Source organism: Bufo gargarizans, chromosome 5 (assembly GCF_014858855.1).
Source record: "Bufo gargarizans isolate SCDJY-AF-19 chromosome 5, ASM1485885v1, whole genome shotgun sequence".
Taxonomy (NCBI): Eukaryota; Metazoa; Chordata; class Amphibia; order Anura; family Bufonidae; genus Bufo; species Bufo gargarizans.
The window spans coordinates 87,286,023-87,306,938 of record NC_058084.1 but is presented as its reverse complement, the minus strand read 5'-3'; the positions used below and the strand labels follow the sequence as shown (position 1 = coordinate 87,306,938).

Sequence of the window (20,916 nt, the reverse complement as noted above, 5' to 3'; positions counted from 1 at the left end):
AAGACTCTTTTGTGAGAGAGGGGAGGAATTAATAGCAAACACAGGTATCTCTTTATCTAAAGTGCTAGTTTTAAAACCAAGATTTTGGAGAAACTGAAAATCAATAAGGTTTTCCCCCGCACCACTGTCAACAAATACCTCAAAATCCAAATTTCCTGAGTCTAGCGCCACCATGACAGGCAGGAGGAAACTGGTATTGCAAGGAGAATGCATATTTGCTTGCTCAGACTCCCCCATTCACACTACCAAGAGTCAGGGAAGTCATTTTTTTTCTCTTTATGTGAATACCTCCGTAGTTTTTAATTACCGCTTTGAGGTTTAACAAAAGGACACACACAAACAAAATTACCTTCTTTTCCACAGAAGTAACATAGCTTATTCAGCTTCCTAAAATCCCTATCACCGGAGCGAAATTAAACCTGGCCCAACTGCATAGGCTCCTCTCCTGCCCCAGATTCAAAAGTCATATTACCCCGGGGACTAGGTAGGACGGATCCACATACCGACGGGACACCCCGCTCGAGAGGAAACTTATACCTCTCTCTAAGACGTCTATCAAGCCGCACTGCCAAAGACATGGCCGTCTCCAAAGAATCGGGATACTCATGAAAAGCAAGGGCATCTTTCAACCTCTCGGCCCTTGACAAAATTGACTCCGGAGTGCAGGTTCATTCCACCCAGAGTCAGTTGCCCATCTTCTAAATTCTGCACAATACGACTCCGTAGTACGTTCTCCCTGTAACAAACTGCGTAGCTTAGATTCAGCCATAGAGAACCGGTCTGGGTCATCATAAGTCAAGCCCAAGGCTCTAAAAAATTAATCCACCGACTGGAGGGATGGTGAACCAAGTCGGCAGAGAAAAAGCCCAGGACTGCACATCCCCTTTGAGCAGAGATATAATGATCCCCACTCTTTGATTCTCGTCACCAGATAACATCGGCTGCAGATGAAAATACAACCTGCAGGACTCCCTGAACCAAATAAAGTCATCACCACCCCCTGAGAACCTATCGGGGAGAGCGACTTTAGGCTCTAAGCAGATCTGATTTCCTCCAACGGCGCCAGACGCCAGAGCATTCTGACACCGTGCAACAGAACAGCGGAGATCAGCAACCTCCAGCAATAATCCCTGCATGCGATCAACCAAGGCATTCATAGCCTCCATTTCGCATTATGACCGTTTTTTTGGCGGGTTATAATGTCACGATAGGTAGGTAAGCGAGGAAATAACCAAACACAGGAAAACAAACAGAACAAATGACTAGGCCCAAAAGCTAGGGAGAAAATTGTCACCTTCTAACGATCCCTAAAAGATTTCCCTAAACTGCTGTGCCCATGTGCATACCCTAATGGTGGATATGCACATGCCCTTGTGCCTAAACCTAAACACCCTGGGCAAATCCCAAGCAGCAGGGAAAAGGGAAGAGGCAACCTGCTTCTTCAAACCAGGAGGAAGCAAGCGTCTCCCTAGAGACCTAGATAAAACACAAAAAGGGAAATAAAGGAAAGGACTTATCTTGAGCAGAGCTGGAGCAGACAATCCACCATAAATCAAGAGCTCCCAGGAAAGAACTATAACCTGCACAGGCCACTGGGGGAGGAGTAATAAGTAGCCTCACTAAGAATGAAACCCAGTACACCTGAGGGAAGGTGGATCCAGCTCAAACCCAAATCAAAACAAAAAGAGAAGTCAGACATGTGCAGCTAGTCTGACAGACCTCAGCACATTCACAGGGCAAGGCGTGACAATGTCTCAATAGCTAAAGTGTCTGGTCAGCCTTAGGCTGGGTTCACATCTGCCCTTTCAACTCAGGTAGACAAAGAATACTATGTAGATGCAGCATTTTTTGTCCATTCGAAAGCTGGCATATATGACGGAAAGTGTCCAGACCCCCAACCCCCCCCCCCCCCCCTCGGATCTAAATACAGTAAATAGGGATATGGAGGTGCGCGGTGGTATCCGGCTATGCCAGATACGCTGAACTCCGGGAGTTTGTGCCTTTGCTGGAACAGACTGCCAGAGTTAAAAGCGCAGATGTGAACCCAGTCTTGGCCCTCTTTTACACCCAACCAGTTATTTTGACTGCTATTCTTACTGCTCTTCTGATATCAGCAAAAAAAAAACACTCATAACATCTCTGGTGTTAGCTGAAGATAGGCATGATGAAAGCTCTTTCCTACCCTGACTGAGTAGAATTCAAGTCACCAGTTCTGCAATAGACCACACGCCAATTAACCATCAAAATACAAAATAGGTCATGGATATGTCTTTGGACAGTGTGATTGTCACGGCTGAGTCACGGTCTTGTTGTTGTGTGCCGTGACACATTAGCCATGCATGCTGGTTGCCAGGGGCAACGCGTTGTGGTGCAGCATGTTTATGCTTATCCTTCTTTTGGTTTTTTCCCTGTCTGGTACTGGAGGGGTAAACTTCCTGGCTAGGTGTGTTCTGGGTGTGGCCTCTTGGCTCTTCTTAATCTGGTGCTGTGAGCGTGAGGTCAGTAGTTATCCAGCCTTGGTGTGTGCTGGAGCTATGCTCCTGCCCTGGATATTCTATCCTTCCAGTGTGAGGTCCACCTAGTTAGACATCGAGGTCTTCCGATGTCATCCTTATGTATTTTCCCCTTCCTTCCCTTGTATATGTTTGGTGAGGGTTTATGTACAGGGTGTGTTGTTATGTCTAGTGTTGTGTTCCATGTCTGGTCTGTTTGGTGTGTTGTCCAGCATGGTTGCTAGACATTCCCCTGTCAGTGAGCAGCTCTGCCTGGGGCCACCATGCATTCTGTCTGCATGGGGGTCCAGGTAGTCTTGGTGCTGAAGTTCCACCCTGTTGTTGAGGCAGGTAAGTGCTTGTTGTTCCGGTGTGTTGTCATATCACTGGGTTCTTACCTGCTGACCCAGTTGCTGCTCAATGTCTTCCCTTACCTTTGCTGCTTGGCTTGTGAGACTCCTGTTCATCTGCGTTCTGGAGGTACAGGTTGTCCCTAGCTCCTAATCTTTATTCCGAAATCATCAGGGCGACTCAGGGTCCGAGGTTCCTGTGTATGAGCCCACCTACCATCTGGGTCTGCTCTTATGGTTAGGAGTCTGGGCCAGGATTAGGGCGGCTTAGGACGTGACTTGCTCCCTTTTCCTGATGTCCAGGCCTAGCTGCTTCTCCGTTTACCCGCGCTATACGGTGGGGAATTTCCCCCACTCCCCATCATGACAACCATAGGCTCATTGTGTCGCTATGTTTATGCCATTGTGTCCCCACAGTAGTCTCCAACATCATCTACTGTTGGTCTGATTCCAAACCTTAATTGTAAAATCATTAACCAGAAGTAAAGTCATGCAAATCAAAGATCACAGTTGTCAAAGTTCATGTTCTCATAACAGACTGTTACGATCTGTGGATGTGCATCAATTGTGCCAACCACCAGGCTTTGTAGGCTGTTGATTTACGGGTTTTAGAGACACCAGAGTGGAGGACCAGAGGAAACAGGCTAACTTGTAGTCAGAGACAAGCTGAGGTTTAAATTCCAGGAGGACAACTGTTAGTATACCGACAGGTAAATGGATCATTGCTCAGATAGCAAGGTAAAGCAGGACCTGTAGAAGCATATAGCAGGACCTGTATTGATCAGCCAAAAAGTGAGTGGGATAAGCAGGTATTTATAGGGGAGCTAATGAGCTAGTTAGTAAGTAGCTGGACAGCAACATACAGAGCAAGGAGAGAAATGGTATATCCCATGCAGTGCTGAACCTGAGGTGAGAGACACTTAACTAAGTTCCTGTTCACACAAACACGGGACAGACACATAGCCGACTCAGGCCACTAGCGTAACACAGACAAATATAGGCCGGGTAGCAAGCCCAAAATATACAAACTACCTAGCCTCAAAATCCTCCATAAATTTATTGGAACCAAAGAACATTTTTTCTTTAGCCTGAACGTTCTGAGAAGGTTTAAATAATCTAAGGTACTCAGACATGGACTGAGCACCAATGGCCGACATCTGCTGGCCCTTCTAAGAGGCTGCTCTGTGTGCATCACTATGGAGAACATCATTGTTGGTTGGTGTAAGAACTGTAAACATTTTTGTACTGGTCATTTAGGGAACCATCAGATCAATGACTATATCATGCAACTCTGTAGGCACATGAACAGGAGATGATGAGTTCTAAAAAATAATAATCATGGAATCTTGTCAAAAGGGAATTGCTAAGGAAGAATAAAGTGCAATGTTTGCTTTAGAGCTTATGCTTTGAGCACGACTCTGGAGATGTTAGACCTTCTGTATATCACATTGTTAGTCTCTTCTCTTAGCGCTGTGTGAGCTCTTATAAACAGTCTGTGATTTAGAACAGAAAACCATTTGCAGTTTCATTTCTATGTACATCATGTTTCTTAGAAACAGCAAGTCTCTCTGTAACTGCACTTTGGCGAGGAACAACGGGGCAATGACACCACCCAAAATGTGCAGCCAACAACATTCCTACATGGGAAACAAATCCGACACAGCTTTATGCCTTCTTCATGACATTACTCATCTCAGCTTATTTAATTAGTTATTATTTGGGGAAAATTCCAGGTAAAATGTAGATTAAAATTACAACTGGGTGACTTGTCATTTTAATAACTCCACTGAGCTGGCATACCAACATTTTACCAATTTACAGCTCAATCAAGTCAAAGGCTACTGTAACAAGACAGGTAATACAAATCTCCATTACTTTCAATATTTTTGAAGACCATTTTTATCTTGAAGGTCAACTAATTCTTTAAAGGGCATCTGTCACCAGGTTTATGAGCATTAATCCAGCAGACATGCAAGATGTGCACTTGTCAGCTGAATGTAATTCTTTCATTCCCATTACTTTATGTGGGTTCAATGTGTAGAAAAACAATATTTTGTAATATGTAAATGAGCATGTGGGTGCAACAAAGGTGGTGTCATTCCACCCAGAGGCTACACTCCTGCCCACTTTGCCCCAATCCCACCGTTAGGAATGACATGCCAGGTACTTAGTTCGGTGAGCTACATCCCTGTACAGTGCCCGTGCCAAACGTGCTCCCACAAGACTTTAGGGCTCTTTAAGGTGACATCACCGAGACATAATTCACCTAGTACCTTGCGGCTCTCAGTAGTCACCAGCAGCATCAGCATGGTCCACCAGAGTACCAAAGGATCCTCTGATGGGTGCATCCTCTGTTACAATTTTGGTCTCCAAAGTCTTAGCAGAAGACAACCCCTTTAGGAGATGACTTTGGAGCCCATCACTGAGGACTGTTTATATCAGACTCAGACTCCTACTTACCTTAGTCTTCTGGGTAAGAAGGATCAAGGGAATCCTTTATTCTAGAGACTGGTCAAGATAGGTGATTGCATTTCCCGGGAAAGCCCTCTATAGGGATTTTCTAGGTTCAATATATTGCTAGTCTATATTCAGGATAGGCCATCAATATCAGATCAGTGTGGACCCGACTGTCACCATTCCTACTGATCGGTTGTTTAAAGGGGCTGTAGCACTGCTCAATCTTCACCTTTTACTTCGGTGTGTCTACCTACACACCGTAGTGGCGGTATGGGTATAGGGTATTGCAGCTTCTTTTGTTCGCTTCAATAGGGTAAAGCTTCAAAATTCTGCACCACCTCTTTAAATTAGACAGTGTACAGATAGACTGACTGAGGTAAGCAATGAAGAAGCAGGGGTCCCTTCATCTAGCTGATTGGAGGGAGTGCAAAGAGTCACACCCCTCCGATTTGATACTGATGGCTTTTCTCATTATCCGGACCCTAGTGAGAGAGCAAATAGTCAGAGCGCCCTCCCCTGATAAACCATCAGTATCCTGAACCTTTATGTAAGATATCCAAAACGGAACCCTATTAGCATTGCATAGATATAAACATGCTATGTACTGTGCATTTCAAGTGTCAATGTATCACTTAAAGGGCTTCTGTCACCCCACTAAAGTCATATTTTTTTTTTTTGGGCTAGTTACATTCCTTATAGTGCGATATCTGAAAATATAATGGTGTCACTTACTTTCATTCAGCCGTTTCTTATAAAAACGAAGTTTTATAATATGTAAATCAGGTCTCTACCAGCAAGTAGGGCATCTACTTGCTGGTAGCTGCCGCTAGAAACCGCCCCCTCGTCGTGTTGATTGACAGGGCCAGCCGCGATCTCCTTCCTCCGGCCGGCCCTGTCAGCATTTTAAAAATCGCGCTCCTCTGTTCATTCGGCGCAGGCGCTCTGAGATGAGGAGGCTCGTCTCCTCAGAACTCCCTCAGTGCGCCTGCACCGATGACGTCTTCTCTTTCGGTGATGTCATCGGCGCAGGCGCACTGATGGAGTTCTGAGGAGACGAGCCTCCTCATCTCAGAGCGCCTGCGCCGAATGAACAGAGGCGCGCGATTTTTAAAATGCTGACAGGGCCGGCCGGAGGAAGAGATCGCGGCTGGCCCTGTCAATCAACACGACGAGGGGGCGGTTTCTAGCGGCAGCTACCAGCAAGTAGATGCCCTACTTGCTGGTAGAGACCTGATTTACATATTATAAAACTTCGTTTTTATAAGAAACGGCTGAATGAAAGTAAGTAACACCATTATATTTTCAGATATCGCACTATAAGGAATGTAACTAGCCGCAAAAAAAAAAAAAATGACTTTAGTGGGGTGACAGAAGCCCTTTAAATTACCTGTGCAAGTGGGCAAAGGACCCTATAATTGTATGTGATTATTGAAAACCATTAGGGCAAATTTTGCTGCATGATTTTCACTCAAAGCCAAAAGTGGATTCACAAGGAACAGAATAGCATGTTTCATGCAAGCATATAAAAAACATGCTTGTGTCAGTACATAGGCTGCTCATATCCCATTAAAGAGGTTTTCCAAGTGTTTATACGGATGATCTATCCTCAGGATAGGTCATAAGTGAATAATGGGGTCCAACTCCTGGCACCCCTGCTGATCAGCACCGGAGTGCGTCAGCCTCTTCCTAGGTCAATGATGCCACAGTCATCGGTCACATGGCCTTGACACAGCTCAGTCCCATTCAAATGGATGGGGATGAGCTGCAATGCCAATCACAGCTGCTATCCAATGGACAGCACTGTGCTTGGCAAGCCGCAAGGAGGGCGTGGTGGTCACTGGAACGACGGGGTCTCCTGAGACAGATGGTTGGTGGAGGTGCCATGAATCAGACCCTCACCGATCAGATATTGATGACATATCCTGGGAACAGGTCATCCGTATTAAACACTCAGACAACCCCTTTAATAATAATGTTTATCCATAGCTGTTCATTGGGGGCTTTCAGAGCTAGAATGTGAATATTCAATAAACGTCATATAACATGTAAGGTAATATACTCTTTCATTGCAGAAACTCCATCGCAGGCAACAAATGTTTAACCAAATTTTAAAAATTTTATAGAAAATTCACAAACAGCACATTGTCACACAGCAAAACTGTACAGACATGACCCCTTACCTTGTGCATATCATAATACTGACTCGCGCCAACTCCTCCTTGTTCTTCTCCAGTCCATAGTACCAGGCGAATTGTTCTTTTAGGACGTAGACCTAAGAAATGAAAGAAATACTGGATTTATAACCATCATCTTTGGAACATGAACCTGGGGTGATACTGACAGCTGTATGGCTCCTCGAAGACAAATGCTAGTGATAGGAACAATATGCAACACAAGCAGGACATCATTTGGAAGTATGAAAGTACACTGTAAAGAAAAGGACAAGGTCGAAGACAACTCGGGTATGAGTTTGTGATGCACAATATTGAGTCTGATGTATCATAAGATTTGCATGGACTGGTGGTTTGCCATGTGCAACTGTGGCTACGTTCAATAGGGCCCAAGGTCAAAGATAAGGCAGATATGTCAATTCTTCCAGGAAGCATCAAGGTTTTGGGCTCCCTCTCCTGGGCGCCTGGACACAGGCCTCCCCTGCACACCAGCAAGACAACAAACCAGGACACATGACTGGTTTGTAAAGCAAGGAAACGGGGCAAAATAGGTAATAAAATCATATTATATATATATATGTTAGTGTGGCCAGGACATGTTTAATGGAATATAAATGCTTATACCTTGAAAACCCCTTTATTGATATCCATGTCCCCAGGACAATTCAGCAGCTGTCACAGTGCTAGCGATACAAAGGATCTATTAGTTCCCTGTCCTACTATTGCCAATTTTTGTCTTGCAGGCAGCAGAATGATGTCATCGGGTCACCTATGACGTCCTGCAGGAACAGGCCTGAACAGATCAGGATGAAAATATGGTATCGGGGACAGTGAGTATCTCTATACAGAGTGTGTGAAGACAGAATGTATGGCTCTATATACAGGGGGCACAAAATGTGTGGCTCTATATACAGGGGCAAACAGAGCATGAGGCACAGGGCATAGAACATATGGCACTTTATATAGGGGCACAGTATGTGGCACTATATTGAGGGAGTAAAGAATATGTTGCACTATATACAGTCAGAGCAGAACATATGGCACTATATACAGGAGGTAAAGAACATATGCCACTAAGTATAGGGGGCACAGAAATGAATGATGCTTAGCTTCTAGGTTGATAATGTGTGATGTATAGGGCCTAGGCTAATAATGTGTGATGTGTAGGGCCTAGGCTAATAATGTGTAATGTATAGGGCAGTGATGGCGAACCTATGGCACGGGTGCCAGAGGCGGCACTCAGAGCCCTCTCTGTGGGCACCCGTGCCTTGGAAAAAGTCTATGGCATACTAATATGCTTTAGACTTTTCCTGCCATTCATCAGCACAGGACGCACTATGAACAGCACAGGCAGCGCACTGAATGTAGGCTATTAAGCTATTATAGCTAAATGATAAAGTACATGGAAGATATACTATATTGGTATTCAGGTTAAACTGCTGTGTTGGCACTTTGCGATAAATAAGTGGGTATTTAGTTTCAGTTTGGGCACTCGGTCTCTAAAAGGTTCACCATCACTGGTATAGGGCCTAGGCTAATAATGTGTGATGTGTAGGGCCTAGGCTAATAATGTGTGATGTACAGGGCCTAGGCTAATAATGTGTGATGTACAGGGCCTAGGCTAATAATGTGTGATGTGTAGGGCCTAGGCTAATAATGTGTGATGTACAGGGCCTAGGCTAATAATGTGTGATGTACAGGGCCTAGGCTAATAATGTGTGATGTACAGGGCCTAGGCTAATAATGTGTAAAGTACAGGGTAAGGAAATACAGTTTGCATCAAATCAGAAGTGCAAAGAGCAGCAGGTGCAATAAAAACATTTTATATAAAGATAAGGATAGTGTAGAAAGTAGGAATATTTATGTATAGATTATGTACAAATAAGTTAAGAATACAGGTGTTTATATTGCTATATAGAGAGCAAATATACAGATGTACGATGGACAAATATACAGATGTACTGATGTATACATATATACAGTGTGACACAGCGAGAGGTTTTGTCTGGGAAAACAGGTATTTTCCTCAAAGCATGTACTGCTGGGCTGATTTACAGCCAGGTGAGGTCAAACACCGGATAGGATTTTAAGTGCCGGTCGGGTTTTGGAAGCACCTGGCTGTCCTTAAATAGGCAGCTGGCCTCAGAAGCCAGGTCTGTGTTGGGATCTGGGAGCCTTGTGTCTGGATGAAGGCTTGCTACCTGTTTGGCATGAAAACAGGTTGGTGCTGCTATGGTCAAGGTCTCTTTGAGGTAGAATTGCTGCATGGTGTGAATTACCACCAGCACCGCAAGGTGACTTTTTGCTGGTTTATGACAGCTTGTTTTGTCACTTGCCTAAAGTGTGAATAAAACAGTGAACGGTTTGATCCAAAGAACTTGTTGTTGCCTCTATACTGCGTCCGCTAATCCTGTCTACCAGAGCGACACCCCACAACAGATAAACTGTTCTATTGCTATACAGACGGCGAATACACAGATGTACTATGAACAAGTATACAGATGTACTATGAACAGTTATACAGATGTGCTACATATACAAATTTACAGATGTATAGTAAACAGATCTGCAGAGTGCTATGAATATAGCTCCAGAAGTGGCGCTATGGACAGACTGTAATAGTGAACAATGTAGTGTAAGTACGTACTATAGCAGAGACTTATGCTATGACAGTGTCCCAAATATAGCAGTATCCATTATGAACATACCGTGAATGTTGAGAATGAATGAATGAAAGTCATGATCATGGTCATAGAAAGGGATGGAGGGAGGAGGAGTGTAGAGGGTTAAGTGAGTATGGATGTGTAATGACCGGCAACACACACAGGGAGGAAAACAGGGAAAGCCCTGCACAAGGGAGAGGGAAAGGTGGTGACCCCTAACTCACCTTGCAGCTGGTACCTGCCTGCCCTGTCGTCCCTAGACGGGTTCCTCACCCGTGCGGCGATCACGTGCCTAAACCCTGGCTTTCCCTGAAATGAGCCCTAGATAATGAACGGGCCGGTGGGATCGCTAGTCCTCACCACTGCACTAAGAGGGAAACACCAGGGAGAGGACAGACAAACACAGACAAACACAAACACCCAGGTGGACGGCAACAATTGTCCACAAAGGTCCAACAGGGATCCGGAGGGTAGCGTTCTAAGGCAACACTCAGAGAACGCAGCAACACAGCTCCAGTGGGTCAGAATAGATGTCCAGGCAGGAAGCTCTATATCTGGCAACCAGAGAAGTGTGAGAGGGGAATATAAGGAGGATTGGGAGTGCTGGACAAGGAACAGCTGAGAGAAGGAGCTACGGATCCCTGAGTGAGCCAAAAGGGTTTGTAAAGCAAACCCAGAAAGCTACAATAAGGAAACTTCCCTATCTGACATAGAGCGTGCAGCCAACCGCTGCGACCTCCTGACCCCGGGTACAACGGAGTCAGGCGTGGCTCTTGACACCCTCGTGACAGTACCCCCCTCTCTACGAGGGGCCTCCGGACACTCAGGACCAGGTCTCTCAGGATGAGAGGCATGAAAAATCCGGACTAGCCTGTCGGCGTTTACCTCAGATGCAGGAACCCACATTCTTTCCTCGGGACCGTAACCTCTCCAGTGCACCAGATATTGGAGAGAGCGGCGGACCCGACGAGAATTAACAATTTTGGATATCTGAAATTCCAAACTACCATCCACGACAACAGGAGGGGGTGGCAGCGGTGACGGTTCTAGAGGTGGAACATATTTTTTGAGTAACGACTTATGAAAGACATTATGGATTTTAAAAGTCTGAGGTAGCTCCAGGCGAAAAGCCACGGGGTTAATGATGGCTACAATCTTGTAAGGACCAATAAACCTAGGACCCAGTTTCCAAGAGGGAACCTTCAACTTGATATTCCTTGTAGACAGCCACACATAGTCATTCACTCCTAGGTCCGGACCTGGCGACCGTCTCTTATCAGCCATGCATTTGTATTTACCTCCCATATTTTTCAAGTTAGCTTGCACCTTCTGCCATACTGATGAAAGAGATGACGAAAACCGTTCCTCTTCGGGAACCCCAGAAGACCCCCCCTCTTTGAAAGTACAGAATTGGGGATGAAAACCATATGCACCAAGAAAAGGTGACTTGCCAGTGGATTCCTGACGGCGATTATTTATGGCAAACTCAGCTAACGGTAAATATGACGACCACAACTCTTGGTTTTCAGACACAAAACATCTTAGATATGTCTCCAGGTTTTGGTTGGTACGCTCAGTCTGTCCATTCGACTGAGGATGGAAAGCTGAGGAAAAGGACAAGTGAACCCCTAAACGGGAACAAAAAGCTTTCCAAAATTTAGAAATAAACTGGGTTCCCCGGTCCGAAACAACATCGGAGGGGACCCCGTGAAGCTTCACGATCTCACTGACGAATACCTGAGCAAGAGTTTTAGCATTAGGTAGTGCGGGTAACGCAATAAAGTGTGCCATTTTGCTAAACCTGTCCACTACTACCAAAATCACTGTTTTACCCGCAGACAAAGGTAAGTCAGTGATAAAATCCATAGACAGATGTGTCCATGGTCTATTGGGAATGACGAGTGGTAATAGAGACCCTGCAGGACGTGTATGTGAAACTTTTGCGCGCGCACAGGTAGAACAAGAAGACACAAAATCCAATACATCCTGACGCAACCTTGGCCACCAAAAACGACAAAACAATAGCTCTAAGGTTGCTTTACTACCCGGGTGCCCAGCAAGTGCCGAATTATGATGTTCCTTTAATAATTCGAGACGTAGGTTCAACGGTACAAACAACTTCTCTGAAGGGCAAGAGACCGGGGCGTCCCCCTGGGCCTCTAACACCTTCCCCTCCAAGGCAGAGTGTACCGCAGAGACAACTACTCCTCTTTGTAGAATGGGTACCGGATCACTCACATTACCCCCTCCAGGGAAACAACGAGATAGTGCATCAGCCTTGGTATTCTTTACCCCAGGACGATAGGTAATCACAAAGTTAAACCTGGTAAAAAATAGCGACCACCTAGCCTGTCTAGGGGTGAGACGCTTAGCTGATTCGAGGTACAGCAGATTTTTGTGGTCCGTAAACACAGTGACGGGGTGGACTGCCCCCTCTAAAAAGTGACGCCACTCCTCAAACGCAAGTTTAATAGCTAACAGTTCCCTATTGCCAATATCGTAGTTCTGTTCCGCTGCAGATAGTTTTTTAGAAAAGAAAGCACAAGGACGCCATTTGCCAGGAGACGGACCCTGAGACAGCACAGCCCCCACTCCCACCTCTGATGCATCGACTTCAACAATAAAAGGCTGAGAGACATCAGGTTGGACTAGTACAGGTGCTGAGGTAAACCTCTCTTTTAGAGAGGAAAAAGCAACTTTAGCGGCGTCAGACCATTTAGAAAAATCAGTCCCCTTCCTAGTCATGTCAGTAAGGGGTTTTACGATCACCGAATAATTTTTAATGAATTTCCTATAGAAATTCGCAAAGCCCAAGAACCGTTGTAGTGCTTTGAGGTTCTCAGGAAGATCCCAATCCAAAATTGCCTGGACCTTCCTAGGATCCATACGGAAACCTGACGCAGATAAATAATAACCTAGGAATTGTATCTCCTGAACGGCAAAAACACATTTTTCAATTTTAGCATATAATTCATTCGTCCGTAGGACCTGTAGTACTTGTCTGACATGCTCCTCATGTGTTTTCAGATCAGACGAATAAATTAAGATATCATCTAGGTATATTACCACAAACCTGCCGATTAGATGACTAAAAATGTCATTAACGAAATGTTGAAAGACGGCAGGAGCATTGGTCAGACCGAAAGGCATAACTAGATTTTCATAATGCCCCTCAGGGGTGTTAAAAGCTGTCTTCCACTCATCCCCCTCCTTGATACGAATCAGATTGTAGGCCCCCCTAAGATCGAGTTTGGAGAACCACCTAGCACCCGCAATCTGGTTAAACAGGTCAGGAATGAGAGGAAGAGGGTATGGGTCTCGGATGGTTATCCGATTTAATTCACGAAAATCTAGGCAAGGACGCAGGCCCCCATCTTTCTTTTTAACAAAGAAAAACCCTGCAGCCACGGGTGAAGAAGAGGGTCTGATGTGTCCCTTAGCCAAACTCTCGGAGATATAATCCTTCATGGCTTGTCTCTCTGGACCTGAAAGATTATATAACCTGGTCTTGGGTAATTTTGCACCGGGAATGAGGTTAACCGGGCAATCATAAGGACGATGAGGTGGTAACTTCTGACAACCCTTTTCAGAAAAAACGTCCTCAAAGTCCGAAACAAATGTAGGTAGGGTAGTTATGGAGGCGACTAAGCAATTGCTATTTAAGCAATTTTCTCTGCACGGCTCACTCCACTCCAATATCTCCCTGGCCTGCCAATCCACCACTGGATTGTGCGCTACCAACCAGGGTAGGCCCAGCACCACCGGAGTGGGAAGCCCCTCCAGAACATAACATGAAAGCATCTCGTTATGGTGGTCCCCTACCCGAAGGTGTAAATTATGAACGATGTGGGTGAGGTTTCTCTGAGACAGAGGAGCAGAATCTATAGCAAATATGGGAATAGGTCTCTGTAACGTACAGAGAGACAAACCCATAGTGCGGGCAAAATGGGCATCTATCAAATTTACCCCTGCTCCACTGTCTAGAAAGAAAGAAACAGTCTCTGTCTTATCACCAAAAACAATAACCGCTGGCAACAAAAATTGCGATGTACGTATGGAGGAAACGTATACTCCCCGGCTGACATCCTCCACACAGCCTGGGGTTAGTAGTTTTCCGACGGTTTTTTTGTTTCTGAGGAAAGAAGGACAGACGTTAATGAAATGACCCCTCTCCCCACAAAAAAAACAACCCCCACGCCTACGGCGAACCTCAGGAGGACGGACCTGACGAGTAGTTCCTCCTAGCTGCATAGGCTCGTCTAAGTCCGTACAGACTAACTGCTGCTTGGGAGGGGTTATCAATGGCTCCGGTTTTTTCAACCTGTCCCTAAGGCGTCTATCTATACGGATAGAAAGGGACATAACTGCATCAAGGGAAAAGGGGGTCTCATACAATGCAAGCGCATCCTTAACCCTTTCGGATAACCCAGAGCAGAACTGACTCCTGAGAGCCGGGTCGTTCCATTGGGTATCCGTAGCCCACCTACGGAAGTCAGAGCAATACTCCTCTACCGGCCGCTCTCCTTGTAGGAGTCTCCGTAATTTTGATTCAGCCAGTGCGACTCGGTCAGGGTCGTCATATATGAGACCCAAGGCCCCGAAAAACTCATCCACTGACCGAAGAGCCTGGGAATCAGTAGGTAAAGAGAACGCCCAGGACTGCGGGTCCCCCTGCAGCAGGGAAATAACAACACCCACCCGCTGTTCTTCATTACCAGAGGAGTAAGGACGCAGTTTAAAGTATAGTTTACAGGCCTCACGGAACGTCAAAAACTTGTCCCTTCCCCCAGAAAATCTGTCAGGGAGAGGGACCTTGGGTTCCGCAACAACCTGGTTACCAGTAGCAACCGCTGGGCTTGCGGTCTGTTGTAATTGCTGCTGTTGCTGGAGGACCGACGCCTTCAATCCTGCCACCTCCAAAGACAGGCCATGAAATTGTTCGGACAGAGCAGCAATTGGATCCATACTGGATTCTAAGTAGGTAAAAATTATTTTTTTTTTTTTTTTTTTTTTTTTTTTTTTTACCTACACAAAAATAAGGGCCAGATATAATGTAATGACCGGCACACACACAGGGAGGAAAACAGGGAAAGCCCTGCACAAGGGAGAGGGAAAGGTGGTGACCCCTAACTCACCTTGCAGCTGGTACCTGCCTGCCCTGTCGTCCCTAGACGGGTTCCTCACCCGTGCGGCGATCACGTGCCTAAACCCTGGCTTTCCCTGAAATGAGCCCTAGATAATGAACGGGCCGGTGGGATCGCTAGTCCTCACCACTGCACTAAGAGGGAAACACCAGGGAGAGGACAGACAAACACAGACAAACACAAACACCCAGGTGGACGGCAACAATTGTCCACAAAGGTCCAACAGGGATCCGGAGGGTAGCGTTCTAAGGCAACACTCAGAGAACGCAGCAACACAGCTCCAGTGGGTCAGAATAGATGTCCAGGCAGGAAGCTCTATATCTGGCAACCAGAGAAGTGTGAGAGGGGAATATAAGGAGGATTGGGAGTGCTGGACAAGGAACAGCTGAGAGAAGGAGCTACGGATCCCTGAGTGAGCCAAAAGGGTTTGTAAAGCAAACCCAGAAAGCTACAATAAGGAAACTTCCCTATCTGACATAGAGCGTGCAGCCAACCGCTGCGACCTCCTGACCCCGGGTACAACGGAGTCAGGCGTGGCTCTTGACACCCTCGTGACAGGATGATAGGGTTCAGCAGGGAACTGAGTTCAGTAGGGTGACAGCTGTGTGGAAGAAACTGTTTCTAAACCTGCTGGCTTTAGTCTGAAGGTTCCTGTGGCGCTTTCTTGAAGGAAGTAACGAAGAGTTTATTGGCAGGATGAGAGGAATCCCTAAGAATGATGCATGCCCTAATGATGTGTGATGTGTAGGGCCTAAGCTGATCATGAGTGATGTGTAGGGCCTAGGCTGGTCATGAGTGATGTGTAGGGCCTAGGCTGATTATGAGTGATGTGTAGGGCCTAGACTTATCATGAGTAATGTGTAGGGCCTAAGCTGATCATGAACGATGTATAGGGCCTAGGCTAATGATGTGTAGGGCCTAGGCTAATGTATAGTGATGTGTAGGGCCTAAGCTGATAATGAGCAATGTATAGGGCCTAGGCTAATGATGTGTGATGTGTAGGGCCTAGGCTGATCATAAGTGATGTGTAGGGCCGAGGCTGGTAATAAGTGGTGTATAGGGCCGAGGCTGGTAATGAGTGATGGGTAGTGCCTAGGCTAATCATGAGTGATGGGTAGTGCCAAGGCTAATCATGAGTGATGTACAGGGCCTAGGCTAATGATTTGTGATGTGTAGGGCCTAGGCTGATAATGAGTGATGTATAGGGCTTAGGCTAATGATGTGTAGGGCCTAGGCTGATCATGAGTGATGTGTAGGGCCTAGACTGATACACAGGGTCTAGGATGATGATGTGTGATATGTAAGGCCAGGGATAACAGTGTGTGGGACCAGTAATATGCAAAGTGTACTTATTGTACATATAGAGTTTACCTACAAAGCTACAAGCAGTGCATGTAAAAGCCCCAGTAAAAAGGACGAGTGATATGAGACTACAGCCACGTTTACGTGGAAATATTACAGAGGCTTTTACTCCTCTGTACCCCAAACACTCTGCTGAAATACAATATATAATAATGAGATCCCCATGTGTGTCTACAGTGAAAGGAATTATGATTGCAAAGGAAAAATGTCCGCCCTTTGCCCCTTCACAATGGTATGTAAAGAATGGCATATAATAGCAAGACCGTTTCTACATTTTCTTTTAACAAGGCCATTTCGTATGTGATGTCTTCAAGGCACCACTGATGGTTTCTATCGGGGTGACAGGTCAATTTTAATTAATACAATGACATAGTTGGATAGTCTATCTTATATCATAGTGTGTTGCTTTATACAATATATACAAAGCCGGAAGATGCTGAGGTCGACCAAAGTGCAAGAATAAAGGAGGGAGGCATAGTGAATATCCTGCTATAAATCATACCAGATATCTGTCTATGCTGTGTAGTAAGCTATCCCTACAGACATAACATATAGAATAACACTAGATTGGAAGTGGTGCCGTATAAATCTTCAGGTCTCAAAACTGCTATATAATAGACGCCATTGCTCCTAAGACACTCTAATGACTGATGAAAGGTATTCCTTCGCTTCAAGCCCATGCTGGAAATGAAGACATACCTAAGTTGTCTTAGAGCTTGCTATAAGAAATTGCCGCACATTCCTGGGCAGGCTACCCTGCAGCGCGCTATATGTCAGCTACTGTGAAACAGGCTAGTACATGCACAATAAAATGAGCAATAGGTTTGCAGTAGTGTTATATTGTCCTCATCCTCGGTCCTGCGGACGGTACATGGATTAATGAGCACACAGGGAGAGGCTGTTTATGACCCTAGGATTCAATGTGGTATTGTCTATCACCATGGCAAAGAAATGCTGCTATTATATGCACAATACATACTTGTAAATGAGCCACACAAGGAAAGTAAGTGTAATGCTGTATAATATCAGTATGTATCATTATCTCCATCCTAAATCATTGCTTCTTAAAGGGGTTGTCTGTTTAATATTGATGACCTATCCTCAAGATAGGTCATCAGTATCTGATAAGTGGGCATCCGACTCCCGGCACCCCTGCCGATCAGCTGTTTGAAGAGGCCAGTGCGAGGCGTAGCTTCTTCCTAGGCCATGTTATGTCACATTCATCGGACACGCGGCCTACGTACAGCTCAGTCCCATTCAAGTGAATGTGCCTTGACTGCAATACCAGCACAGCTGATAAGTAATGGACGGCGCTATGCTTGGTAAGTTGCGAGGAGGCCACAGCTCTCACTGGAGCACTGCTGCTTCTTCAAACAGCTGATCAGTAGGGAGCCAGGTGACAGACCCCCACCAACCAGATATTTATGCCCTTCCCTGAGGATGGGTCATCAGTATTAAACTTTCAGATAACCCCTTTAAAAGGGAATTTATTGCCTAATTTAAAAAACTTTTTTTTTTTGCTTTTTAAGACACACCTGGCCATAAGACTCACCTAGGTTTTAGAGGATGAAAATAAGAAAAACATATTTTTCATTAGACCCCCAATCCTCATCAGACCTAAGATCAGACCCCCAATCTTCATCAGACCTCAGATCAGACATAAAATAAATGAAAGAACTTACCTCTCCTGCTCCGAATGGCGCCACCACTCGGGAGATCCAGCACGCTCTTCCAGCAGAGTTGGACTGTGACCTGACATTGCACAGCAGCAGGTCATAGTACATTACGTTCTGACCCTGTAAGCCAGGGGTGGGGAACCTCCGGCCCACGGGTCGCATACGGGATAATTTCATGTGGCCCCCGGCCCCCTGCCAGAACATATTGTGAAAATGCTAATGACTGCTCCCATTATGGAAGCGGTCATTATCATGTCGGACGCAAGGTAAGTGAGAACAGAACTGCACTGGTTGGCCTCACCTTTCCTGGCTTTCTTCCAGCCCCGCACTGTGTCCTGACACATACAGTGTCAGGAAGTAGTGCACGTAGATGCGCACTATGACCTGATGCTGTGCGCTGTTAGGTCACAGTACATAGCGGCGGGAAGACAACCAGGGAGGGTAAGTGAATCTGCCAAGAGGCAGCGCCACCCGGAGCTGGAGAGGTAAGTTTATTTATTTATTTTAAATGTCTGATCTGAGGTCTGATTGGGGCTGATCTGAGGTGGGGGGTGTCTGATCTGAGGCTGGGGGTCTGATAGGGGTCTGATCTGAGGCTGGGGGACCTATTGGGGGTTTGATCTGAGTCTGGGAGGATGATCTGAGGCTGGGGGGTCTCATCTGAGGCTGGGAGGTCTGATCGGGGTGTGATCTGAAACTGGGGGTCTGATGTAAGGCTAAGGAGGGTCTGATCTGAGGATGGGGGGTCTGATCTGAGGCTGGGCGTCTGATCTGGGTCTGATCTGAGGCTGGGGATCTGATGGGAGTCTGATCTGAATCTAGGGAGGGTCTGATTGGGGTCTAATCTGAGGCTGGGAGGTCTGATGGGAGTCACATTTGAGGCTGGGGGGTCTTATAGGAGGCTGATTTGAGGCTGATGGAGGTCGGGGAAGATCTGAGGCTGAGAAAGGGACAAACGCAGGGACAGTTGTGAAGAAAGATGCAGAGACAGTGGCAGGGTGAGTGAAAACTGGGTGAACCCCTCTCTGGACCCCCCTGGGCTGAGTTTGGCTGCCATTAATGCCAAATAAAGAACTAAATGTGTAACATTCTGAACTTAAAAATTAGATGATGTGTGGTCAAAATGGCGCCTATACTATATGTAATATATATAGTGCAGGCGCCATTTTGTGCTGCAAAAATACAGTGCTCTAGATTTTTTAAAATTGAAGCGCAATTACTGTAAATTACCCCTAAGTCAATTATATGTTTGACCAAATACAGAAGTCAAATTTTTAAGCTGAGAATTTTGTATGGCCCGCGAATGATGTTACAAATATCCAAATGGCCCTCGGCAGCAAAAAGGTTCCTGACTGCTGCTGTAAGCAGTCAGGACACAGCACAGTGGGTACCAGCAGAAGACCAGGGAGTGGAAGTATTATCAGCACCAGGAGCACTATATTCACTACTCCCCTGTGTACTAATAAGTGCTTCCATAATGAAAGAGCTCCTTAGTATTCACTTCATAAAAAATAATTCCACTTTTCCCCACTTTGGGGTAAAAAATTAAAGAATTATGTGATCCCATCTTATGTGCTTTCAGCTTTATGATAGTGGAGTTACCATTCACTGTAATCCTGCCCCCTAATAAGGTGACTTCTGATCCTGTCCCCGAAGTACAAAGCTGAAAAAAGAAAAGACGTGTCCAATCTATTGTGTGAGAATTCTGCACCAAATAGGAGGGGCTAAAAGGTTTAAACTCTGTGACACACATACATTCGGGAGACTCCACCTAGAACTTCATCCTTGGTAGGATGTAAGTATTGATTTACCCTATCTCTTGTACTCCATGTGGTGTCGGTCATGTGTTATAATGTGATAGACAGACATGTGTTATAGCATGATCGCAGAGTATCATCCCATATTGCATATTTAGGCTTTTTATTATTTAGTATGCAATTTATCTGTGTTATCTTATATTTAATCACACTTCATAATTATATTTATTCACTTAGCCTGCGTAAGCTAATTGATTCTCAAATCTTTTGAATTCACGTTTTGAAACAAAAGTAAAAAACCACTTTAAGAACTAAAAGCGAAGAACTCCTTAGGGTACTTTCACACTAGCGTTATTCTTTTCCGGTATTGAAATCCGTTAAGGCCCCTTTCACACGGGCGAGTATTCCGCGCGGATGCGATGCGTGAGGTGAACGGATTGCACCCGCACTGAATCCCGACCCATTCATTTCTATGGGGCTGTTCACATGAGCGGTGATTTTCACGCATCACTTGTGCGTTGCGTGAAAATCGCAGCATGCTCTATATTCTGCGTTTTTCACGTAACGCAGGCCACATAGAAATGAATGGGGTTGCATGAAAATCGCAAGCATCCGCAAGCAAGTGCGGATGCGGTGCGATTTTCACGCACGGTTGCTAGGAGACGATCGGGATGGAGACCCGATCGTTATTATTTTCCCTTATAACATGGTTATAAGGGAAAATAATATCATTCTGAATAAAGAATGCATAGTAAAATAGCGCTGGAGGGGTTAAAAAAAAATTATTATAATTTAACTCACCTTAATCCACTTGATCGCGCAGCTGGCATCTCCTTCTGTCTTC

At 45.6% G+C, this 20,916-nt stretch overlaps 1 protein-coding gene across 2 annotated transcripts in view; it reads right to left on the bottom strand.

Annotated features, from left to right (window-relative positions):
* CPQ (carboxypeptidase Q) overlaps nucleotides 1-20,916 on the bottom strand; it is a 492,137-nt gene that overhangs the window by 116,411 nt on the left and 354,810 nt on the right. For both annotated transcript variants that reach the window (XM_044293689.1, XM_044293688.1), the window contains exon 6: nucleotides 7,480-7,571. In XM_044293689.1, coding sequence (XP_044149624.1) covers nucleotides 7,480-7,571 — 92 coding nt within the window. The remainder of the gene's footprint in view (nucleotides 1-7,479; nucleotides 7,572-20,916) is intronic.